The sequence below is a fragment of the Falco rusticolus genome, chromosome 11, assembly GCF_015220075.1.
Source record: "Falco rusticolus isolate bFalRus1 chromosome 11, bFalRus1.pri, whole genome shotgun sequence".
NCBI lineage: Eukaryota > Metazoa > Chordata > Aves > Falconiformes > Falconidae > Falco > Falco rusticolus.
In genome coordinates this window covers 8,493,703-8,521,240 of record NC_051197.1, presented here as the reverse complement: position 1 = coordinate 8,521,240, position 27,538 = coordinate 8,493,703, and the positions used below count along the sequence as shown (strand labels likewise).

General features: G+C 37.9%; 1 protein-coding gene across 4 annotated transcripts in view; it reads right to left on the bottom strand.

Moving 5' to 3' along the window:
• The window catches only part of LOC119155386 (BEN domain-containing protein 5), a 965,021-nt gene that overhangs the window by 698,059 nt on the left and 239,424 nt on the right, over positions 1 to 27,538 (bottom strand). For all 4 annotated transcript variants that reach the window (XM_037404023.1, XM_037404019.1, XM_037404021.1 and 1 more), the window contains exon 4: positions 20,837 to 20,931. In XM_037404023.1, the coding sequence (XP_037259920.1) occupies positions 20,837 to 20,931 (95 nt within the window). The remainder of the gene's footprint in view (positions 1 to 20,836; positions 20,932 to 27,538) is intronic.

Sequence of the window (27,538 nt, the reverse complement as noted above, 5' to 3'; positions counted from 1 at the left end):
AGAATAATAAATTTTGCTAGATAGCATTCCTTTTCTTAGAAGGGGGGAAAACCCCAACCAAAACCACTACAAAAAACAGATCTGAACATCAGATAAGTAATGAGTGGTTATGGGAAGTACTGAATCTTAATCACCACACTCTTCTCTCTTGCTAGACTCTCATCAAGACTGGAACAAATCTATCACTTACTTCAAGCTTAGATGAGACCAGATTATTAAAAGCATGAAGTGTGTTACAAGATACTGGCAAATGTCTTCAGAGATCAACTGGTATTTCAAAGCTTCTATAAGACAATGTTAAAAGTCTGGGCTGACCGTCACAGAATCTTCCTGCAAGGAAATGCGTTTCAATTCGAAATAGAGAATAAACCATCCAACCAAACGATGTTTGGATAAAGCAGAAAGTCCAATTCCATGTACGCTTCTTGTACTAAAGAGATTCAACAAACAGACTTAACTGTTGAATGAGTCTTTTACATGCTCCAAAGAATCAGCAGATTTTTTTAAAACACCACACATATTCATACATACATAAAAGCACACCCAAACATACCCTGCAGGACATAGCAGCCATACAAGTCAACTAGACTCCAGGAAGAAGAGTTGAATGACTTCAATGAGATCAAAATTTGGGGAGCATGCCACACTCACCAGTCAGTGCTGGGGAAAAGTATTCAGTGTATATGGGTGAAATATGACTAATTGACTAAATGACTAATGACGCCACTACTAGAAATGAGTGGTAATTGTTCCAGCAGTGAAAAAGAGAAGCATCTCTCAATCTGACACAGCTGTGGTGAAACTGCTTCTAAGTCACTTTTCCACTAGCCAAGCAGCAACCACAAATCTGCTAGTTTCATTACTAGAAGCAGCATGCTGGAAGCAAGAGAACAGATAAGCTTGGGAGGGTCTTTGAAATTATTCATAGACTTTCTACTGACAGTTTCAGTAGAACTTTTAACATTAAACAGCTTGCAAACTGAGATCATCAACAGAGCATCCGCTTGTATCAACTATAATCCTTCTGCAGGTTTCAAGTTATACGCAGTGGGCATTAGCGTAGCTCGAAGTGTTTAAAGAAAAGACTGTAGGAAGCTGGAAAATGCAGATATTTATAGTCCAATTCAGGATTTAACTGTTGCTTATGGTAATTTTGTTGTGCAATATACATTGCTTAATTCTTGAAGGGAATCATTTGTATTATTTTCTCATTATAAAACTCAATTTTGTACCCAAAAAAAAAAAAAAGAATTGCTAGATTTTAACCTATCATTTCTTTAGCAATGGGACACTACATGATTGACAATGCAATTACCAGTGCAAAGTTTTTGACATGCCAAGTAATACTTAAAATAGAAATTCAATATTTTTCACATACAGAGCTGTGGGTTTTGTAACTACCTATTTTTCTACAACTCAAGAGATCTTTACAGGCTCAAAAAAATTCCTTTAAACTTTATGATTGTGAACAAAGGCATGCGTATAAGAGATGTTCTACGATACCATTGAAAGGTTTGTGAAATTAATGTTCCCATTACACGCAGAGTAGCCATACATTTGTAAATCTTCATGAACGTAAAGAACCTTTTTTATTTTAAAAACATTAAAAATCACCTTTCTCTAATGATATGGAGATACATGTTTCCATATCTACTTTAAGCCAACTTCACATGTGGGCATATAACAGTAATGTCAACTTATTTCTTCCCCTTTACTACCTTTTTTCTCCTGTACACTTGCCAGGTACATTCTGACAATTGGGAAACCACCAAGATTTACCAGATTCAATCTCTTATATGGAGGTTCATCTACTAATGCCAAAAAGAACAATATACCACAATTATTTAGTTAGGCAATTAAAAAAAAATCTTAATTTCACTTTTAGACTCAAACCTTCAGTTTCATTATTCTATATAATAAGTTGTATTTCTGTTCACTTGTCTGTCTTTACTGTGGGTTACACAGAACGCTACTTCCCTTCTTTCTTGTTTAGATATATTCTAAAATACTATAAGAACTACAATAGCAACAGAATTTATATTGCAGCGCTTATTTGGGGAATTTTACACTCATTGAAGTGTCAGCTAAAACATCCATTAATTTCAGCTAGATGTAGACTGAGCTTTGATATGAAATGGCAGAAGACTTCAGACATAACCCGCATGACCATTTGCGGTTTTCACTTGAGTTTGACTAAAATATTCTTTTGACTAAACAGTAAGCTAGTAATCATGGCTAATCATCTCCTACACTTACAGACAAAAAGTACACATCTTTATCACTGATCTAGCAGAGTACTTAAGGTCACATTCTACACATTGCCTGAGTAAATAATCTTCCTGAAGTCCTTAACCACATCTTTCAAGGTATATGTTTTGCTGCACATAAGTTCCAGACTAGGATGAAAACCTCCTATAGTCATATCAGTGTAAACTTAAATAGCTGGAGAGAAATTACATGTGGACATAGATTAAAGCTGTGGGAGTCTATCTCATTGTCCTCATAGGATTCCTCCTTACATCCCACTCTTCAGTGTTTCACCAAATCCTCTAAGCAGAAGACATCTATGACTTCCCTTGTAAGACTATTCAGGCTAATGTATCTTATTGCCAAGAATTTTTACTTCAAATACTTACAGTAAGAAAGAAACCCAGCATGGGAATTCTGGGGTTGTCTTATTAAATCAGTTTTTAAATAAATTATTCCAAATTCACAGGCATGACTGAGGAATTCCTTAGTATCTCTGACACCAGGGACCTCATCTATAGACACTGCAAGTTGTTCTTTGCATTTTCCACTTAGATGAAGGACATAGCTGTTGTTCTTTTATCAAGAACTAGGAAAAAGACAATATTTCTCTTGATTTCAGACAGAATACAGTGATCCATCACAAGAGAAAGCTATGGATCTTATAGAATGAATATGCAGTTTCAGAGAGGCAGGTGTTCTGGTTTGCACCATGCTTCTGTTAAGACTGATGATTTGTTAGGGTATTTTCTCCTACCATTACGAATCTTTTTACCTTCTGCTCTTTCTCCCCTCTTAGATTTTATTGGTTTTCATCACAGTTGCTGACAGAAGCTGTCCATTTCATTATGGAGGACAGTAAGATCCCTCACTCTTCTGAGTGTCTCCTATCAGCTTGAGCTTCGCTACCTACGGACCGCAGGCTTTGAGAACTGTCACTTTGACAATTGCAAAATACGATCTCAGTTTATTATCCCAGGCCAAGATGATAACATGGCAACTTTTAAGACTAATATCAGTGCTGTTAGGCCTGTAAGATTAATCTTAGAATTTCCCTGTATTTTCTGAAGGCACAAGGGAAGGAAAACAATAGTATCTTCAGTAGCTGGTACAGCCAAAGAGAAGCTGCAAGTGTACTAACATTCCTCTGCAGGTATGCAACTTGAGAAGAGATTACAGTCTTCTAGCTGTACAGTGAAGGAAGAAAGTGAATTTAGGTTTTCTTGCATGCTATCAGGATTTTCCAGAAGCAGCACACCATCCAGAAGCATTTTCTAAAATGAAATGCTTTCCCATTCTTTAAGTGTTTGACTTTACCTAGAATCCCATCTCTGCCTGTCTTTAGACTGGCCTCAGCCAGCTGCTCTTCACATAGGTGCCAATCTCATCTAGACAGGGGATATTTCGGATACAGTTACTTGGATTAGAAGCAAGTGTGATATACAGTTGATGACTATCTGTGCATCGCTGGCATTTAGGAGGAGAAACCTAAATCCAGCAAGGCACTTGAATTTCTGCCTAACTTTACTTCAGTAAACTACACACATTTTCAAGATTAAGCAAGTGCTTCACTGGATTGGGACCACAATATCCTATAATATAATGAAATAGAGGTAAGTAGCCTATTTTACAGTGATGTAAATCTAAAATAACTCCAGCTAAATCCAAAGGTTTCTCCAGATTTACACTGACATGAAAACAAGTACTGACCTATTGTATTCACAATCCCCAGAGCTACTGTACTCAGGTTTTTATATTGCAGGTTCATTCTTTGCTTTCTCAATAGAAATACCTATATAATTATTCCACGTAAGAGTTATTGGCTCAGATAATCAACATGGGATTCAGAAGGCCTAAGAATTATGCAAAGACTGTTTTAATCAGCTTAATATTAAAAAAAAACAATTTTGTTTTTAAAAACTGCATCTACCACAAGTGAAAAAGTTTTTTGTATACAAGCAAATTAGCAATATTTTTTCTCTGCAACTGAAGGTCTGTGGACATTGGAAATTGAAAACAGTCATTCTACATGGATAGAAAAGCTTCATAATAAAAATACAGTTTTGAAGCAAACGTGTGAATTTAGTTTTGTGTGTGTGTGAATTAAATGACAGAAAGAAGGAAAAAAGTAATTTTTAAAATAAACCAGAAACATTAGTTCCAGTACAAAAATGAGCCACATCCACCACCACTACCAGCTGTAGTTTTACTGCAGTTAGTGGAGCCACATCAATATACATGGACCAAGTATAACACTGCCTAAATGCATTCATATTCTAAACAATATTGCCTTAAAGTTGTTTCTTTTTCATTTTTCATATTATTATGTGTAGCATACATTGCTGCTGTCTCTGGGTATAGCTGGATGGGTTATGGGAAACCTGTGCTATTGTATTAAGGGCTTACTGTCTCCAGTAACCCTACTAACAGTAAGTGTTTGGAGGAACACATCTTTAATAAGCATTATAAAGAATTGCCAGCTACATTTTTGTTCCAGGACACAGAGAAAAGTCGATTTGGGACCAATTCCAATCCAGGCTTGGGGTTTTTTTGGTGGTTTAGGGGGTTTTTAATTCCCCCACCCCCCGTAGTTCACAGATACAGATGGAACAGTCCTCACTCAAAAATGAATGGCAACCTCTTTATAAATTATTTTCCAGGTCATTTCACTGAGTGTTTTGCAGATATTTAATTTCATTCCTTGACAACTGACCCAAACCTTTGAGCTGGGTTACTTGGGAGATAGGCATTGTCCTTGGTGTCCTTGGGTAAAAAAACAAAAAACAAAAACAAAAAAACCTTATTTTTCTAGCCTGTAATTCTTCCCTATATATGAGTGAAGACTCCCTCCCAGTTCTCACCCTTTTTCTTTACAATGGCATTTTGGCCTTATTACTTATTAGGATCAGAAGCAAAACATCCATATCCTTATAAATTAGAAAATGTTTAATAAGAATGAGCTTGAGCAAATTTTTATTATAATGAAAGGATTAAGGTGCATGATAGCATTAATATTTAGGAAAAATTAAACAAAATTGCTTTTCATCTGCTGCAAACTATGTTAAATATTTAATATGCCACATTATAGGGGCATCATTTCAACAAAGGGTATGTCAACCTTTGTGTTATGAACCTTCATTTCAGTGGTTCAAACTTAGTTGGACAACTTCTGAAAGCTAAATCTGTCATTATGTGCAGGTTTTCTGTGCAGTTAGAACTGAGACAAGCTTCCAAACGCGTGCAGAAGGTCTATAGCAGAAAACTGTGCAAACAGTGAATCTAAAGAGGCTGTCTCTTGTGGGCTTTACTGACCCAGCACATGGTTTATTTAGAAGGGACTGCCGAGATTAATTGTTTTGGAGCTTACATGAAGCCTTTCTGTGGCTTTGTTTGGAGCATCTGGGTATATTTTTAGGCAGCTTTAAAACTCAAGTCATGCAAGTATTCTGAGGTGATAGAAGGATGATATTTTCCAGTAATCCACAGCAGCAGATAACTTCTATGCAAGTATTGTGAGAGACAAATTGTAGATCTCAGATTAGAATAAGTGAATACAAGTATGTCTTTCTAACCAAAAAGGTGCGGTAAATTCTGCTAGGAGTAGTAATACACTTCTCAAACAAAGCAATCAATTTTCTGCACTCTGAAGGCCTGAAAACTTTCAAGCTTTCTCTAGGAGTTTAAAAAAATAAATCTCTGAAAAAATTCAAATAAGGAAATACCCAAACCCAAGTTATACCCGCTTACCACCAGGCTATGTATTGGATGAAGTTTTAAGCTAATAATGTAACAGCATGATGTAGTAAACTTGGTAGTAGATTTTTATTGCTTTCAGATCACTGAACTGAGAAGCAAAGAGAATGAAAAAATTCTGAGTTTGTTCCAAAGCTGATCCTTACAATGACCTTGAAAAAAAAAATCTATTATCCTCTGCCTTTATCTCTCCTCCTGTAAAATGTGATAATAAACACTAGTTAAGCATTATATTTCTATCTTGGCATGGGACTCTGAGCAGAAGACAACAAAACATTATAACCACCTTGGCTGAGCTCACCAAATTCCTTCAATCAGCCTTCTTACACTCTATGCACCACAAAAACCCAAGCATAATTACCCTAAAGTCTTCAAAATCTGCCAAGGTCTCATTACTTACTTTTAAAGCCCTCCTTCTACCTCAGTTGACTTTCATTTTATCCACCCAAGGGAATTGTTTTCATCTGTATACATGTCCTAGGCAGCTATTAGCTATTTGACTGGGGAGCACTGACAGAGATTCAGCCCTATTGTGCAATCCAAGAGTGGTACCATCATTTGAAATAGATGTCTTTTTCCCCCCTTCCTTTATTTCTTATAAAAGTCTTTACTGAATAAAAATAGTTTCCTCCTTCACAATTAAAAGCTTCAGTTAGCTTATTGTTATTGTGCAATTGGATACATGAATTCTGAATACCTCTGAGTTTTCATGTCTTTAATATAATGTACTGGTTTTCAAGGCACTGTTTTCTGAAGTTTGTATCTTACATTCAAAAAAATATAGCATGAAACAGGAGGAAGAGAGTAGAAGTCAAATAATGTCAAAGATGCAGCAATTGTTATTAGTTTGCAGGATTTTCTAAGCCTGGCCTACACAACCACATTGAGATATGCCACAAAAATTTACAAGAAATTGTTTCACCATTTTCCAGTTTTATATATTGAATTATATTTTGTTTATATATTGAAAAAATATAAAAAATACTAATTGAATATAATTTCAAAACCACAGTTGTTAAAATAAGACAGAAGACACCCAGTAGAGTTTTGCAGAAAGTGGAGTTTAAAAAAAAAAAGCACTGCTCAGTAACTTCAGAGGTTTCAGGCTCATTTCACACTAGTACAGTAAAAGAATACTATATTAAATTTAAAAATATACTTTAGGTCAATTTTATTAAAGTTTTACTATAATAATTGTATTGTGTTACTAAGTGTCAGTTTTGTGATATTTTAAATTATTTATAATTCCCCCCACCCCAAGCAAAAATGTTTGGGTACCAACGTAAGAAGTAAGTACAGAACTGCATTTTGAAAGTAGAACTCAATATCAAATATCTGTACTTAAAGGTGAATTTTTAAAAAGATATTCCAATAAATAGCTTTTATTGAGGCATTAGTGACCATTAACTTCTCGTGCATGTGGCTCATGCCGTCAGGCAGAACATATTAATGATACTTGTAAATGTTCTCTGTGAATATATACACCACTTGTGCATCTGCTATAAAGTATCTCAGCTTCACTTACCAGAAGGTTTTCTAAACTTTAATCCACATTTTTGGTGGCTTCAAGAGAAATAGCTTTTATTAATTACATGTTAAAGCTATAAACAGCCTTTATTTATGTTAGATTCTGTCAGTGGACATATCTTTATTTCATTACACTGTGCTTTCTAAGAACTAAAACCTTAAAGAAACTCTAATAACAAGCTTGGTTTAACCTAAACATTGTGCACCAACTTTTGAAACAGAGTAAAAACCTTCATTTTCAGCTGTGAATATTAAGATATTGAAATGCTATGTTGTGCTGACAGTATATATTTGGAGGGCAGAAACTTCACAAACCTGAACCCCCCCTTCAAGACAGGCAAACCAAAAGTAAAAGGGTAAATCTTTCAAAATGCATCTATGGAATTTTCACTGCCATCACTCTCCTTCCCACTTGTACATGCCGCTGAGTGTCTTGATGGTTTGGCAGAGAATGGCTTTCCTTACCTGCAAAATTTCAGGGGAGACCACACAGTGGCAGTACTGTGAACATAAATGCTATGCTCTATTGTGCAGCAAAATAACAGTCTTTTAAGAACTAAAACACAGTTTCCCATGCCTGGTTACGGTTAAGTTCACTGTTACTTTATATAGAAGACATCCTGGTTTCTATTGCTGTAAGAGTGAAGGAAAAACATGCAGTCAACATGTAATTTATTTCCTTCTGTAATTTTAGTATCCAGAGGCCTCAGACACCAGTCACATATTTCACTCCCGGATACTATTTTCTCTCCATTTTAATCCACTCTTTCATTTCCTCTATTCAGATATAGTTTTGAAGCCAAGCCTCTTGGTGTAAACTTGAAATTCTTTGCCAAAATAAAAGGAAAAGAAAAACTGAAGGAGCATTCCCCATACAAACATACACACACCCTAGACATTTATGATTCATCTAGGTTATTGGTTTCTGTACTTTCAAAGTACACAGATACAAGTTGATGAGTATTAGGAATGACAAATCCAGAAAGCTCTGTTCATTTTCACTGCACTGTGAGACTCTTGTCAAAGAATATAGCCGCACAGATTACAGATCCTGACTTCTGATGTACAGATATCTCACATCAGGGAGGGGTTGCTTTACAGTAAGTCTGAAAACTCTCGGTAGATCTCAGAGTTATAGAAATAGAAAAGCACAGCAAATCTGACTCCTACGTGCTGCTTTAAGACATCTCCAATATTGACATGTACGCTACCCTTTGCACATGGCTTCTTTACCAGCAGACCTGCAGTTTAGTGTTCCCTTTCAGACTGATGTAGAAACATCCAGACCCATGCTTATTCATAGACATAATAGCAGGAAAGTAGAGTTTCCTGCTCTACTGTGTTAAACAGTTTCGAAATAAAAGCTACTCATGTTTTCTTTTGTATAACTGATGTCCCATACTTTTTCTCACCTTGTTTCTGTACTCTGAGTAAGACTCCTAATTTGCAAGTACACAACGGTGGAAATTTCCTCAAGGTCATAATTCTTAGTACATGATTAAAGGCCAAGACTGCATGTAATTTACTGATTTTAAAGCCTATCTGCTCTTCAGACAGAAATCTAACAGTTAACAACATATGCTCAAGGAGCACTACAGCACAAGGCTTATTTTTACTTAAACAGAAAACTGTATTTATATCCATGATTCCCACCTAAATCAACTCCCCCTTCATTTCACCAGGTGCACAAATAGTGTTTCTCCCCTTTTCCTCCTTTTAAAGGAGGTATCAGTCTTTTGCCTGCAGGGGTTAACACCCACTGAATCCAAGTGCATTTTCTTCTCTGCTTACCTTGACTTTGCTTTTAGCTACAGAAGCTGCTCCTGAAGGTAAAGCCCTTCTAATTGCACTTGCAGCCACACTTTTCCCCTTGCTGAGTCATTCCTCAAGCTCACATAATGCAAACGAGCCAAACACCTTCCAAGCAGGATTTGCACAACAATCCCTTCCATGAGCACCTCCAGGATAGGGACAGTCCCTCAGAAGAGCCCATGTAAATCTGTTTAATTAAAAAACTACGTACAAACATACATATGCTGCATGACTCCCCTTCATTGACTGAAAGATATTTAAAAGACAACCATAAGAGCATTAAACTATCCAGTAGAGTAGCAGATGGGGAAAAATTCTTTTTCTTATCAAAGGTAAATTATTATATCACTGCTGGTCTCAAAGCTATCAGGTACTGGTGCTTTTTAACTACAGTGAGAAAAATATTAGGAAAGGATTTTAATCAAATATTAAAAGGCATGGTAAATTATTTTAACCTGGATATTCCTCAACTTCTTTCTATGGTGAATGTATCCTTTTAAGTTGAATCTCTTTTTATCTTGAGCTGCAATGGCCTTTCCTATAAATTTGCTGAAGGGTATCACACATTTGCAATAAACCATTCTGAAGAATTCTTCATGGAATGAATACAGTATTTTTTACAACAGCACCTGGAAAAGGCTGAACAGTGAAGTCTTCAAACAAAAAGCTAAAACAAACACAACTTTCTTCCTCAATCTCAACAGCAATTCCTAATCTTGGAATTTACCGATTTTGCAATTTGCAATCATTTCACTATGAGTCCAGCCAGCTAATACCATTCCCTAATAAATATACAACTAGTACCCAATTAAAAGCTGATTCTTGAGCTGGTGGTAGGAGGCTTTTTTTCATTATTGTACTTCTCGTGACACAGTTCCCTCAGCCACACAGTCTGTGGGCATATGGCACCTGAGCAAACCCCTGTAACCCCCACAGGCCAGCAAAGGGACAGGGCGCACCAGCAAACCCCCAGCCCTCTCAGCACCAGCACCCGCCATTTTGTCTCCAGGCTTGGGAGCACTGAGGGAAGCCTGTGCAAAGCGCAGAATGAGGAAAATGAGGGAATAAGGCAACAAAGTTGAATCAGAAGTTCGCAATGAATAGTTCCCATTACCTTTTCCTCCGCACCACATACTGTTTCTTCACAGAAAACTAATGAAAAGTTGTTGTTAACGATTTAAGCCTCAGCACAAAGCAGAGCCTAAGCAGCATGAGGGAGGGCGGGCGGGCAGTGCCTGAGGGAGGTCGGCCAGCCAGGTCCCCCTCAGGCTAGGCACACACAGGGCATCTTGCTTTAAACAAAGTGCTCCAGCCAAAATAAGTATTTTATGGCTTCTTTGTCATAATTTTTAATAATTACCATGTCTGCCTCGCTATTAAAAGACAAAATCAGTTAGACAGCTCACATGATATTTAGGGTGTGAGAGTGGTAAAAGAAGAAAAAATATCCAACCCTTACCAGTCAGTACAAAAAGCTCACCTCCTGCCTCAGAGCCTCCCATCTGTTATGGGGAGAGAACAGACACAAGAGTCGGGTTTTAACTACCCGCACACCTGTAGCACATGTAATGCCCTGAGGATGGACACCTGCCCTTCAGCTACAGAGCTCACCTGCAGCCCATCTGCGTAAGGAGGCTGAGTCCCAGTCCCAGACCTGGGGACCCCCTTGTAGGCACTGGAGAGAGACTCTAGCCTGGCTGCACGAAGTCCTGCGCCTCTGGGCAGATAAATGCCAGCCCTGAATTCCACCAACAGATCTGAATAGTAGAGAGAATACACAGAGAGAAACCTCAGTATCTGAGAACAGCAATGAAGGCACTGCATTGCTCAAGCCTGTACTGATGATTCATGGTTTCCAAAGGGATGACGTTCCAGCCAAAAAGCATCGTTTCCCAGGCCCCTCGCCCAGCATAGCCCTTCCCCTCCCAGCAGCACTCCTATTTTCCAGGGGTAGGGAACTGTCAGCAGAGCTGCCAGCTTTCCACTGAGAGCCTGGAGCCTCACCTTTCCATTACCCACAGCACCTGACAGCCGGTTATCCTTGTGCTGCCTGAGCAGTACCAGACAGAAAGATGGGAATTAGTATTTGCTGCCAAAAAATATTGGATACTTTCTAATCACACTAGGAGAGCTCTTGCTAAGTTTTCAATCTCAGAGATGCTTAATACAGTGAAGCAGGAAGACAAAGTTTCACTTTCAAGCTAGAATTCAACAATCCTACTTGAAGCAGTTGAAAAAACAAACCATAGCCACTGCCTCAGCATCTGGAGATGCAGGGAAGGTCTTATCTCTGTTCTATTGTCATTAAATTTTAATTCTTCCAAACCGGTGACATATCGTATAGAAATTAATTCATAACTTAACTCTAGGAATCACACCATAAAAATTAGGATGTTATATTTTGTATTTATATATAACTGTCAAATCCCACAAGACAAAGTTCAAGATACAGCACCTATTATTTTAATGTTCTGTTCCTGCATTATCGCCTGCCATACTTATTTACTGCTTACTTTCTCTACAATTCTCAATTTCCACAGTACAGCAAAATGTTTTTGTCTTCTATTTTATGTTCTATTAAATGAGAAATTGAACTCATTGCTTTGGCTTTTACCGTGGCACTTCAAATATAAGGCAGGTAGGTGCCTGATAACTGTCTCACTTTTATCAGAAGTTCACAATGAATAGTTCCCATTACCTTTTCCTCTGCACCAAATACTGTTTCTTCACAGAAAATTAATGAAAGCGTTGTTAATGGCTTAAACATTTTAAAATATTAGGGTGGATATTTCAGACCTAACTTTACTTAGAATTGTATTTCTGATACATTGCACATCCTGTGTTTTTATGTCGTATATAAATTTAGACAGTACTGTGTATACTTAAAATCGTATGTTGAAAGATCATTAAAGTTGCAAAGCTAAGTGAAAGGCAGCCAAAATTTAACCTGGCTGTGCTGCGTCCTGGTGCATTCTCAATTATATTATGTCATAGATTATTACATCTTGTTAAATCCAACTTGTCTAGCACTCTTCAGACCATTAAAACATTCTTAAAGTGATGTTGCATTTTGTGATTACAGTTTTTGGCTCTTATTTGTGTAGTCTTGTGTTAACAGTCTGATTTTCAAGTACATTTCTTGGTGACACTCAGCTTTGTCTGTGTAGGGCTCTTACTACTAAGTACTTACGGCTGATAAATGCCATTCTTAACAGAGGTGATTTTCATTCTGTTTCGCTCCATTAGTTCAAAGTACAAAATTGCAATGAAAAGCTGCAATGTCCTCTTGGTAGTTTGACTCTGCTTTGAGCTCAGTGCTGCCTATATTTATCTAACTTACAGACTCATTCTGGGGGGAAAATCCTCAATTTTACATACTTTTTTTTAAACCTGCCAAGGTTAGGGACCCAGTTCTGTGAACACTTTTCATGCAATCAGTTCCACCAAATGCCCATCACCTGAGGAAAGAGAATGACCTGTTTCAGGAGGGGATGTAATGAACAGCTCTGGTCATATTTTGCAGCCATTAAACTCAATACCACAGACTGTAGTGGGAAAAACCTACAATTCAGTTGTTTTAAACTGCCACAAAACCTCCCAGCTGCAAATTTCATTGTGATTTGCACTGGTGATGGGGGAACTATTTTCAGGCAGCTGCACTTTTTTTAAGATTTTGAATTTCTCATCAGCACCCCAGTAATTAAGTATTTATAGAGGAACAAAATGCACCTAGCAGGAGTAGACCCATTTGTTTCCTATGTGCTTCAAACCTTTCATGAATAAAGTAGTACCAAGGGTAACCTTTCATGAATACAACCTCAGGGATCACAGAGTGCCCTCAATCAATGCAGGGAACTCATGTTGACAGAGTATATGGGAAACAGATTGAAGTATTAAAGCACATAGCCTCTGGTGTTTTAGATGTAAATACTATAACCATCAAATATTTAGACTCTTATGTAAGCAGTATGTCATTTTTTAAACAGTTACTGCTTGGAATAAATCTTTAAGGACGGAATTTTCAGAAGTGCTTAGTATTGGCCTAACTTTGCTCTTACTGAAATCAATCATAAAATTTTCACAACTTTGGAAAAGGACTTTGTCTGTTTATATGTTTCCACAGCACTAAGCACAATGAGTCTTGATCCTGACTGGGGCCTTTTGACTCTGCTGTAATCTAAATAAATTGATTTATAGGATATCAGTCAGATAAATGATGAGGAAACACACACATACATATAAAATAGCTAGGGTTTTTAAATGATGGCTTAGCAGTCCTTTGCAGCCTCTTCCTTATTTTCTTTTTGAATCCTAAAATTCATTTGCCTTTTATATTAATTTAATTTCCTTTTGGCTAATTTTACCCAACATAATTCCATACATCTTAAAATTAAAAAGCACCCAGTCGATAAAATTTAACTTTCCTTCTTGTCAGAAATTAATCCCATTTAGTCTGCACAATAAACATATTAAGTTTGGGATCTGATTCATACTTTATGTCACTAGAATATAACCTTTCCTCTATTTCCACAAAGCTGTGTCTGATAATAGTGGTATGTAGCCTACTCTATATTCCCAGGAATAACTACCTTTGCTGGACTGGGAAAGGGGAGAGAGTGCATTTATTTTGTGGGTTTGTAGAGTGGTTAGGTCTGCTTCTTTTCTTATTTCACAAGATTCACACAAACATTAATTTACCCGGGGATTGACTTCAGAGGCAGTTATTTTACTTTCATATACATGCCAACCTCAAAACTGTCTAAAAACATCTTATTTTCTTCCAAAGAACTACAGTAAGACCAAGACAAAACTGTTCCTGCTTATCACTCAACGTGGGATTTTAAAAGGTCAATACTGCAATGTCTTTCTCCCTATTTTCTTCAAATAAAATGCTACAAGTTGTTGAAAAGGAGCTGTGGTTCCACAGACAATTCTCTTGGCATTTTCCTAGCAGCTTCTAACTCATTCCCTCACCCCTGCTCCAGCCACTTATTCCCACCTCCCCCACTGCTTCTCCAGTTGGATCCATGCTGCTCGCTTTGGATCTATGTGATGAACCAGACCAAGACTAAATCTTCTTTCTCTTCCTTGAAAGTTTACTTTTAACCTGGCCCAGCTCCCAGTGGTGATCCTATGCAGAGTTGTACTAGCACAAGGGAGGAAGCAGCTCTGAGGAGCCAGATCTGCACCCGGCAAAGACTGCACCAGCATGCACCTGTGCCATGGGAAATACTTCTGAACCTCCAAAAGCATTCTCACCAGATCCCTCAGGAAAGCTAGAACAAGCACACATTACATTATAAAACTGGCAAAAGAACAAACTTCGGAGAGTAGCCAAAGGTGTAAAATAGGCCAAGGAAGGAATCACGTAATAACAGCTTGTTCATATTCTTTACCTAAATTCAGGTGATATTACCACTAACCCCGGCCCACTACATATTTTGTAGTAAGCAATTTTAGTCTTTCAGATTAGTGAGCTATATATATATTTAGTGCTTTATTCTCAAACTGTTTCACCACAAATGACAGCTCATTTCACAAACAGCTTATCTTATGGCTAAAGATATATAAATACATACTAAAAATGCTGCTGAAAGTCTCTGAATGTATAATGCAGCCTGGTAGACATGGTAGTGATTGTAACACTGCATTGTAGACACAAATGTTAAAGAAACTTGGCAAGAATCAACACATTTTAGCTACTCAAAATTCAGATTTTCTCAGTCTTGTCCCTTTCCGATGAATGGAACATATGGAGTATTGTTCATAAAACTTACATTGCTTTTCTCAATGTCTACCAAAATTCCTCATCGTGACAATATTTACCAAGATACATATAGATTTAAATTATTCAAATTTGAATTAATTACCTAGAAGTTTTTCTGTACTCCACGTTGGGGGGAAGCTTCAGAAGCAATGTGTTGTGAGTATTTAACAGTAGATGTTATAGCAACAGAGGTAGTGGAGCGCTGGCTGGGGAAGGCAACTATCCAGTTAAAAGCCATCAATGCTGAGTGTGATAAAAGTCAGGGAAGAAAGTAACTGCTTTGCCAAGAAGCAGTTTGAAATCTGACATTATAAACAAAACACATGTAAATCTCGATATAAATCCTCTTTCGTATGCTGAAAGCGCCATAATATTGTAGCTAGCATTATTACTTATAAACAAACAATTCCTGAAATACAGCATCACAACTGCAGAACAGCCTTTAACCTTGTGTTCATCCACTCAAAAACCATGTTATTTATTATCCTTTATCCCTTAATTATGGGGACTTCACCTACTGCTCCCTGCTCATTTGAAATGCAGAATAAAATACAATGGATGTCTGAAGACTTAACAGGTGTCAACCAGATATTTGCCAGCTACTGCTACTATTCTACTGGGAGGCGTTGCTGTTCTATAAATACTAATTAGAGTTTTGCACATGATCTTGCTGAAATACCTAAGGTGATGAGTGGCCAGTTGTTACTTTTAAAAGATTAGCACAATTTGAAAAACTAATGTCCCCAATGAGGCAATGCTCACACTGAATAATCAAGAGTTATAGCTGTTCTCTGCCCAAAGGGAATATTTGCTCAGTTCATCATTTGGAAAATCTGCTGCCTCTCGAACAACTCACTCTTCTATTTCACTTTGAGAAACTTGTAAAACTTCATGCAATCAATATAATAGCACGGTGTATGTACTTAAATGGTCTTCCACTGCTATGCCCACACAGTAGGCTTTACTAACACCTTCCAAGGACAGAGCTTTTAGTGTGAAATGATGATTAAGAAACTGCCATAAAATTAGTTTGCACTTAAACGAAGCAGCAAAGAAAAACAAGATTACAGTAGAAATTGCATCAGCATAGCAAAAATTTAAACAGAGAAAGCAAACAGACCCAGATAAAACTAAACAGGCCTCCATGATATTAACTGAATCTATATACTTGTAGTAGTCCTTATTGAGAAAAAAAACCCAAACAATTCTCCAAAATCTTGTTGTAAAACTTCTGAACAACCAGTAAATTTTAAGCAAAAATGATAAGTGACCAGACGCAGGCCATTCCACTGGCTTAAAATAAAATCTTGAGTTTCATCTTGTCCAATTTTCTATGAAAAGCAACTGATGTAATGTAACATGACACAATACTGCATTTCTATGTATGAGCTGTAATTCGTTGCAGTGAAATTTGACTTATGTAACTGGCACAAACACATATTATTTAGTGTCAACATAGCGCATCCCCAAAAACCAGAAAAATAGGTAGAGGGACTTGGACCTTAACCTACTCAGTTCTTTAGGGTTTTTTTGTTTTTTGGGTTTTTTGGCTCTACCCCTCTGGGAATGAATATTCAGTAAATCAATGACTCTGCATGCGGGAAATAGCTATCATTTTAATCAGAATTTCTTTTTCTTTTCTTTTATTTTAAAAAAAGAATCATAGAAGGGCTTCGTTGCACTTTGTTGGACACACTCCAGAACCTCAATGTCTGTCTTGTAGTGAGGGGCCCAAAAGTGAACACAGGATTCAAGGCACGGTCTCACCAGTGCCAAGCACAGCAGCACAATCACTGCCTTGCTCCTGCTGGGCACACTATTTCTGATACAAGCCAGGATGCCACTGGACTTCTTGGCCACCTGGGCACACTGCTGGCTCACATTCAGCAGCTGTCAAACAGCCCCCCCAGGCCCTTTCCCACCAGGCAGCTTCCCAGCCACTCTGCCCAGCCCGTAGCGCTGGTGGGGCTGGTGTGACCCCAGTGCAGGACCCGGCACTGAGACCTGTAGACCCTCACACCACTGGCCTCGGCCCATCGATCCAGCCTGCCCAGATCCCTCTGCAGAGCCTTCTGCCCTCCAGCAGATCCATACTTCCTCCAACTTGGTGTCATCTGCAAACTTGCTGAGGGTGCACTCAACTACCCCCATCCAGATCATTGATAAAGACATTAAACAGCACTGGCCCCGACACTGAGCCCTGGGGAACCACTTGTGACCAGCCGCCAGCTGCTCTTAACTCCATTCACCATCACCTTTGGGCTCGGCCATCCAGCTGCTTTTTTACCCAGCAAAGAATACAGCCATCCAAGCCATAAGCAGCCCATTTCCCCAGGAGAATGCTCTGGGAACCAGTGTCAAAGACTTTACTAAAGTCTAGGCAGACAACTTCCACAGCCTTTCCCTCATCCAGTAAGCAGGTCACCTTGTCACAGAAGATCAGGTTAGTCAAGCAGGACCTGCCTTCCATAAACCTATGCTGACTACATCTGATCACCTGGTTTTCCTGTTCATGCCGTGTGACGGCGCTCAAGATGATTTGCTCCATAACCTTCCCCGGCACCAAGGTCAGACTGACAGGCCTTTTTCTTTACCATGAGATCTGGTTTTTTCGTTATCCTTCAGCATTCTGCTTTCTCTTTTTAAGTAGCTCATTACTGAAAATGTTTGGCCTTACTTCAAAAGAGGAGAATATGTCAACACCAGAACATCTGTGTCCACATAGAGTGCTTTGATGACAGTGATATACTCCATTTACATCAGTAACACTGAGCTGAACCTTGATGCTGACTGCATTTAAAGATCTTACCCCACAGGGCAAGATAATACAGGTCAAAAACGTTGATCTGTGTTTGACACACTCTCTACTTCAAGAGCACTTGGCAGTGATTTGTTCCAGAGTCAAGAATCAAACTCACAAAATGTTTCAAAGCTCAGAGCCATGTTTCAGTATCCACAATGAAAACAAACATTAAAAATCACAGTCTCTGGAGGCCAATCCACTTTTGATATGCAGGATTTTGTGAGAAATATGGTCAAATTCTATCCTGAATACAGTGGGAACTTTCTCATTTAAATCAAAAGGGTATAACTCGGGCTTGAATATCTGTTATTAAGGGGAGTAATGTACCTACATCTCTCAAATGCAAAAAGGAAAACAGACAATTTATCACCCTAGAACTCATACCTGATTGTATAAAAAAAGGTAGTGGAATAGTTATGTGTGACACAGCATTGCTTCTGTCTGTGTGGCCAGAGGAAGTTGGGACAATTTCAGTATGGATCACACAATTCCACAGGCAGGCACAATAATGACAAGTTTCTCAAATATTTAGTACATAAGAGTTCAGAGATGAAGGACAGTACTCTGTTACAGAATATTTGGAGACCATGGCTTCTGGTGATCTTCCTTCTGACTTGATTTTATAATCTTCTGTTTCTTCCACTTTCTGTAATATATCATTTTCTAATTTAATTACATTATATCCACTAACCAGCTATGCAGACTTAATACAAGGTGGAGGGTTCCAGCAGTTTCCTTGCACTATTCTGAATCCCAAGTACCCTTGTGTAAACCTCAGCACTTTTGCAGTGTCGAATGATTCAGTATTGCTTACTAGACTAATATAAACAAAGCGTCAAACAGAATCCAATCAATGCAGCTGGATATTGCCCTATTCATGTTCAAGGACCACAACTACCTGTGTGCTGCATTAGCAACTGCAAGTACTAGTAAATCCTATTTCAGCAAACAGAGAAAGAGAAAATTTTGTTTACAGGTTTCACTAGAATGCCATGGAAACAGATACAGAGGTAACTGTAAAAGGCATAATCCAAATGGAAGACAGCTGTAATAGAAAACCTATAACTCAAAATAATGTATGTATTTTCCCACTTGGAAAACACATGCATAACTCCTATTAACATCAAGACAGAAAATTATACTGAGTAGACCCCAATATCACTAAGGTCCCTGATAACGGTATGAATTAATGTACACCTTCAAAGCACAGCAAGATGTTTTCATACACAGACTATTAGAAAAAAATAAAATTACCTTAATAGAATAATGATCTTTTTAAGGAAAAAAATTACAGCTAGAATTTCTGAAACAGGATTAAAGTATGGTAGTAGCCCTGTACAAGGAAGCTGCTCAGCACCTGCTGCCTACACTGTGCCTAGCTCCAGGCAATGTTATACATTCCTCACTTTCATGGGAGCAAAATACATCCCCTAAAAATATAAAACACAAAAATAAATAGATCTCCAGGGAAATGGAGAAAAATCTGTTTTAGAAATAGTGAAGGAGCCTGTATGTTCTAGAAAAAGCCCATTTTGCATTGTTTTGTAAGATTTACACTTTAATTTGAAACCAAAGTAAGGCATAAAATTTGTATGAAAGCAATATCTGATTTATATGTGAACTTAACACACAATATACTTAGCTGCAAATACCAGACCCCAGTGAGAGAAGGAAAAGATTTTGAAAGATTATTAAAGTATGCTTGATAAATGTGGCCCTGAAATACCCCAAAAGATTTTTCTGAAGATAAATAGTAAACACAATTAACATGACTTCTGCTACAAAAACACTAAACACAATGGATTTTTTTAAATTAATTTCCAATGTTATTACATGCTCTTATTGAGCTGGAATTGACTCCATCCACTAACTGTACTGTGAGACAGCTCTTCTGTCCATATGACCTTACCTTCTAGATAAAAAACCAAATAGCCATTCTGTTGGTCATACGAAGAGGAAGCCATACAGTAACAATAATCTTATGACCATCAAAAGTTAACATCTGTGGGTGGAAATTTTGTGAAAGTTGAAGTATTTAAGAAAGATATATTTATAAGGCTCAGATAACGTGCAGCTTGATCAAATGTATTATTAATTAACCAGTAAAAACTAGCAGCTGTAAAGGCTTACAAGAATACATTACTTTACACTTATGGCCTAACCTCACTATCCATATTCAAACAAGTCTCCTAGCTAAAGGTAAATCATACAGTTCTTGGGAGTCTTGCATGCATTAGGACTCATTAGATTTACATACTATTATTCACAGTAGATGTTTCATTACATTTGCTTTGAGAGAATGTACCATCTATATGGGTATTCACGTATTTCATATGTGAATGCCTATCTGTGTTGTATATATTGTGAAGCTTACAGCAAGGTTGTTTGGCCTTCTTCTGTCTTAGATAAAGCAGACCAGACGGCTCATTCACATGAGGTCAACTTGTATGGCAGAGCTGACATTCTTCCACTAAACACCAACCAACCCAAAACAGGAAGAACAAATCCAAACAGCCTTTCGGAACCAGTCCATCTCCCATATTGTTTGCAGGCTTTGTTTGGGAGAGTGCTAGCTGGCACAGGCCAAAACTTGAGCCAGGGACTGTCCTAACAGCTGGATGGTGGGGATGTCACTGAAAAATAATCTGGCCCAAGCCGTGACTATTCAGTTTGCTTGAATGGACATCAGTCATGCTACTGAAACAAGGCAGTCCAACACACTGTCACAGCAAGGCTGGAAGGGGCCTCCAGAGTTCATACTGTCCATCTGGCCCAAAGAGAACCTGTCCTCACAACACTGCTTTTGCATCAAAGTTCTCTCCTACTCTTACAAAAAGATGCACCTGAGCCATAAGGTCTTTGCTACAAGAAAGTGCCAAGTAAAACACTTTTATCTCACTAAGCAAGTATTTGAAAGGGTAACTTACCATTTTGGTCTGCTTGTGGATTTCACCATTGGAGCCATGCCATCTCTATAGAGGCTTTTTGTTTTACTGAAGTTGACGACATTGAAAATTACTCTCTGGGGAAAAAAAAAACAACAAAAAAGAAAACAAAATAAAGAAAAAAGGTCAGGTAAAAGTTATGAAAGAGCTTATATGTGTATTGCATATACCACATGCATAAAAATATACATGGAAAATATATGGAATGGATGTGTATCTTCTGAATTATTGTTATTCTCCTAGATCTCATAGAATGTATACCCTGTCTGTTCCTAGTATTTTAATAGTCCATGTTGTTTTACATTGCACTGCTATACATGAAATGTATGTTTTGAATTTAGTATGCTGAGGTTTTAGGAGGTATCCTAGTCATAGAAAGAAATAGGTTTCTCAGATCTGAAAACAGAAAAGCAAGCCTAGTTTGTTGCAGTTAGTGTTAGAGAGGTTGGTGAAAAGCTGGGAAACAGGGCAGCAGTCTTCATGAAAACCTTCCAGCTCCTTCATATAATCACAGAATAGAATCATAGAATTGTGTCCAGCCTTTCCAGATCCCCTTGCAGAGCCTTCCTATCCTCAAGCAGATCAGTGCTTCCACCCAGCTTGTTGTCATCTCCAAACTGACTGAGGGTGTACTCAATCCCCCCATCCAAATCATTGATAAAGATATTGAACAGGACTGGCCGCAACACTGAGCCTTGGGGAACCACCTGTGACAAGCCACCAACTGGATTTCACTCCATTCATCACCACCATTTAGGCTCGACCATCCAGCTGGGATTTTACCCAGTGAAGAGTACACCCATCCAAGCCATGAGTAGCCAGTTCCTCCTGGAGAACGCTTCTCTTAAAGCTTCTTGGTCGCTTCTTTCAACCTGCTTAGGCCTCACACAGCAGCAGGAAAAAATAAAATATTTCTGATTTTCTTTCCCCAAAGAAAGGAATATTTCTCTTCCCTTAGCAAAAGGAAGAATTTTCCTCTGCAAAAACTGTACAGGATACCTACACGGTAGAAATTACACATAGCCATAATTATTTTGAATGCAATAAAGGAGTCCAACTGATCTTAGTTTACACTAATAACTTTGGTAAAACTGCAGCTGAAATTTAACATTTCAAAGGAAGAGCAAAATCTATGTCTTTACTGGTAACGGACTGATACTGAAAGTAAATCCATGCTGGGGGAAGAAAAGAGAAAACAGGGACAAAACCTTCTTCCTCACCATCTGTCTGCTGTAAGTCATCTTATGCAAAATCACTTACTCTGTTAAGAAACTCTAGGTTGGACCTACCTCATCTCATGCAGTGCATTTACTTTTCAGGTGTTAAGTCCAGTATACCAGTTTCTCATACTCTTTTGATGCCCAACATTAACGTACAAAGAAAAAACAAAATAGGAAGACTAAATTAATTTTTATATGATGCTCCAGTATATACTAATACATTCTATTATACCTCTGTCTTTAAGTTTCTTTTCCACAGATATCGGTGAAGACAGACCACTAAAAGTATTCGCCCCCAGGTATTCACATATTTGTTTTTAGAACAAACTATTGTAATGTTTACACTCTTAAATAATGGTTCATGAGAATTAAATGGCCACTGTTTGAAATCAAACAATTTTGACGCAAGCAATAACATCAATTAAGCTTTCATATGTAAAATTTTGCAAAAACAAATCTGGACCTTCCAGGCATTCTGCTCAGACAACAGTGAATTATAGTATTAAAGTGAAAGCAATCAGAGTGGGACACTGACAACAGGAGCCAGGCAGATTTCATTGAATCACAGAATCATTGAGGTTGGAAAAGACCTTTAAGATCATCAGGTCCAACCACTAACCTGGCACTGCCAAGTCCACCACTAAACTATGTCCCTGAGCGCCACATCTACATGTTTTTGAAATGCTTCCAGGGATGGTGATCCCACCGCTTCCCTGGGCAGCCTGTTCCAATGCTTGACAACCCTTTTGGTGAAGAAATTCTTCCTAATATCCAACCCAAACCTCCTCTGGCACAACTTGAGGCCCTAAAGTGAACACAGGAATCAAGGCACGGTCTCACCAGTGCCAAGCACAGCAGCACAATCACTGCCTTGCTCCTGCTGGGCACACTATTTCTGATACAAGCCAGGATGCCACTGGACTTCTTGGCCACCTGGGCACACTGCTGGCTCACATTCAGCAGCTGTCAAACAGCCCCCCCAGGCCCTTTCCCACCAGGCAGCTTCCCAGCCACTCTGCCCAGCCCGTAGCGCTGGTGGGGCTGGTGTGACCCCAGTGCAGGACCCGGCACTGAGACCTGTAGACCCTCACACCACTGGCCTCGGCCCATCGATCCAGCCTGCCCAGATCCCTCTGAATTTACATATTTATGTGGAGCAAGTAGGAATCCAGGTAAACTATATAGCCCTAATTAAGCATGTCTGTACTCAAGAAAAATTAAGAAAGTTGTTTTGAGGTGAGGTATTGCTAAAGATTTTGTAAATGAAAGCACAAGCTGCTACCTAAGCAAACTCTGCAAATTAGTCAAAACAAAATCTAAGAATAACCTGTGGGTTTTACTGAAACTGACTCAAAAAACCTAGCAAATCAAGAAAAAAAACTTTCTTAAAGATAATAATTCAATTTTGTGCCAAAAATGAAGAAACTACATATCCTTGTACATGAGTTTTCATGCATTTTTTTCTATTGCAGCATTTTGAGATTTTCTATTGGTCATGAGATGAGCTTATTTTTATAACTCTTGATGAAAGCATGCACTTCATTTACAAAGCCTTATGTTTGTAATTTTAAGTGTTCTGGATATCGTTTATCTGATGAAATATCCATCTTGGGAAGCCTGTAGTTATTTTCCATCTTCTTATGTTTACAATGCATGGTGGCTCTAAGTTAGATAATGATATTTAGGTCTCTACATATTCCATACTCTACATGGAAGCATTTTCCTGTATTAGAATGCTGAGTTTTTCCTCTGTTACTTAACTCTGTTCATATTTGTGAAAACAAATTAAGTTGCAACAAATTGGTTTGTTAATCTTGATGTTTGCATGGAGTGAATGAAACAAACAAGATCTCCAAAGCAATTGCCTTAAACTTTGGATGCAATCATGTCACTGTTGGAAAGAGAAAGTTGCTAATTTTGTTACATACTGACTCAGAGCAGACAGCTGGTAGAGAATGTTCTTATTCCAATCAAGCTTATTTTGTATAATGAGTTGGGCAAATGTACACAACTGGGTAAGCAACGTATATAAAAACAAAAATATGCAGCTCATTTAACAAAACTGCAGATTATAACATTTCAACCACTCATGTTCACCATGGAGTAAGCAGTTAGCAATGCATGCAGTTCTCTCAGCATGGTATATAGTTAGATTGGCAGAACAAAAAATTTAACAGCACAGAACTTTATCAACATACACCACTGAAGTAATAAAGTACACAAACCGAAGCACTCAAATAAGCAGCTGAACTCAGTCAAGTATTCCTGATGATAGTTAAAGTAGTCCATGCAGCTCAGCCAGTGAAGTGTGCAAAAATGTAATGACTACAGTATACACACCTTAGCCAGAAAAATATGCAGCTTGCTCAATAAAGTATGCAAAGCTCTTTGAACCAAATGCTATAATAAAAAGGCTGTGATACAGCAATCAATGTTTTGCTGAACAAACCTAATTTTTAGTCTAATTTTTGTCTGTACTGACATTCTTTAACATAGCAGTTATACACTGTAAATAGCAACACTAAGCACATTAAAACACTCTCTGTAAGAAAATTATTACTATCTGGTATGTTTTTTATGAATTAGAGACATACAATGGGTGGTATTTAATAAGCAATATAATTCAGATACTCTAAAATTTTAAAAAAAAGTTGTTTGTTTTTTTTTTTCAAGAAATGTCAGGTTAAAAAAATAGAACTAGATTAAATGTACTTATAAATTTCCTAGAAATTACTCTGGTCTCCAGAGCATCCATCCAGAGAAAAAATGGCAGAAATCTTTACAATAAAAATACTTGTATTCATTTTGGAGTGTATGAATATCACTAAAAGAAGCTATAATCAAACTGATGCTGTACCAGAAATTATAATTGTGTGATTTCACTTCACTTATGATAGATTTTTATGTATACTGCATTATTCTGACAAACCAATCTGCAACTTGTGGGTAAGTGGAGGAGGCAGAAAGGCCTCTCAGGACACCCCCAAGTAAACCCATGCTATTTGAGGGAGGTGTATGACGATACATTGTGGTTTCACAGCACGACAACTGCTGCAGTCTCAGGGACTGTGCATGGACTGCCAGATCTGAGGCAGACGTTGGAGAACATGAGAAAAGGCAGGTATGCTCTGCCTACCAACAGAAAGAAGATGTCCTCTTTCCATAACGTGTGCAGTTAATATGCATTTCGAGGTAACTTGCTGCTAAAACCATTAAGACATAAAAGTGAGGAAAGGCTTGATCCTGCCTTTATCCTGAAAATTTACTGACTAAACCTGTTTTTCCCAATTGTCCTTTGCAAATTTATTTCAGGAATTCAAAACAAACAGGTTTTAAGGGATGCTCAGTGTTTTTAGCATGAGCAAGATAAAGATTAACCTTGAACACAAGGGGAAAAGATGGCTGAAATGTGTCACACATTTTATCTTATTACCAGTAGTTTTCATTTTCCTGTCTGGGGCTAAAAGGAGCTGCTGTTTTTTGGGGGGGCAAGCACACATTCAGGATGGTTTTGGATGGGAGCTGAAGGCATTGAGCATGGATGGCCATATTTGACATCATATTCCAACAGGTCTGTGTGAGCATAGGGTGAACTGTGATCTCTTAAATATTCATTGTTTACCCACACTCTGGCAGGTTTTCCACATGAAGCAACCAACTGAAGCAGGTATCCAAAAGAAAGTTAACACCTTTGCCAAAGGTTAAGGGCCTTCCCCCAGGATAAGGATACACTAGGTCCCTTTCGAAAAGGCTGCCAGGTTTATTGTGCCTGGTTTTCCCTAGCCGACTTCTCAGGAATAGCTGAGCTGCTTTGGCTGACATTAAAAGAATAAAAAAAACCAAACAAACAAACTGAAGAACACCACAAAATTCCGCCTGAGGCAGACACCTGGCACAGAAAATTTTGTGTCAAATCATTACAAGTACGAGAAGTTATAACTAACTGAAAATAGAGTTTGCAGGAGGAAGTGTCAGGCATTCTTAATATTGATGTAACATACACATATTAAATATTAACAATTACATAATACATTTAATATTTATAGCATAATAATGTCACTTCAGTGGACAATGCTGCATGCTACAAGTGTGATACAAACTTCAATATGAGCTGCCAAAGTACCTGGGGAACAATTATTAGAAGGAGAAACAATTTCATCATTTAACCAGCCAAAAGAAGAGAACTGGTCACCAAGTAAAAATACTAAGACCTTGTAGCTGAAATTAAGTCGGAGCTCTTGTGCTCTGAATGAGCATCAAAGAATCAAAGGTCCTGGATACCATGGGGCTTTGCTTCGCTTTCACTGCTTGATGTCTTGATTTCCTCTCCTGCTGATTCTTTAAATATTACACTGTTTTGTGAATTCCTAAAACCTTCACCTTTTTATGAGCAGAGTTCTTGCCTTTGGCAAGAATCTTGGTTATCCATTCCTTCCTTCTCTTAAAATCCTCTCTTTTATAAATGTAAGTTTTAATCCCATTAAAGGACAGATCTACTTCAGAATAGTCCATTACCATTCCAAAACAACAACAAAATACAAAGAAAAGAATAATTAACGTCTCAAGCCAACCCCACAACTTGTAAGGTCTGAATGTGAGAAACAACAACATGGGATTGCTGCCTTCTCACAAAAAAGTATTGCATTTTGACTTTGTGTCAGAAGGTTTTTGGGATCTTTCTTGATCCCAAGCACCTTATACAAAGCTATACAAAAATAAATTACACTGGAGGGGCTTCAAAATGGAGAGAAAAAAAAGCATCACCTACAACTGTTATCAATGCTGAAGAAAATAAGTAGTATAACATTCAGGACTGAGAAAAATCCCCAATGAAAACTTACAAAGCTCATTTTTCTGACCTTTTAAAATTTAAATCATACATTACCAGTAACATTTTAAAATAACCCACGTTTTCTTTCTCCCTTTGTAGAAACACACGTCCTTTCAAATGGAAAAGTTTTTACTGTTGATAGCATTTAGCCTTTTTCTCTCTAGCTAAAGCTTTCAAAACCTCCTGATGCTCAGAAGGGGAAAATAAATACTCACCTACTGAGGGAGGATGTTAGGGACCATCTAGAGCTCCACCAGACTTGCTAATCAGTTGCACCTGTGTCTTGTTAACTGGAAATTGTCAAGTCCTTACAAGGTAACGAAGTCTTAGGAAAGTGATGCAGAAAATGGTCTACAGATTGTGAATTATGGGACTTTTCCCCTTGGTAGAGCTCTTCACTTAGTTACTTGGAGAAAAATGCTAAAGTCTGCGGTGTTACAAAGAACAACATTAAAATAAGACTCAAGGGATTTTAATACAGTAAAACCTTGATATACTGCTATGCTAACTACAAAAAGAGCTTAGCATTTAATGGTGTTTGTCTTTGTGTTTCATATGTTCTTGATGTTCATGCTAGCCCAGAACCCATAAGCTGTATTAGTGTTTTTCAATTAATGAGGGGCATAACTGTAT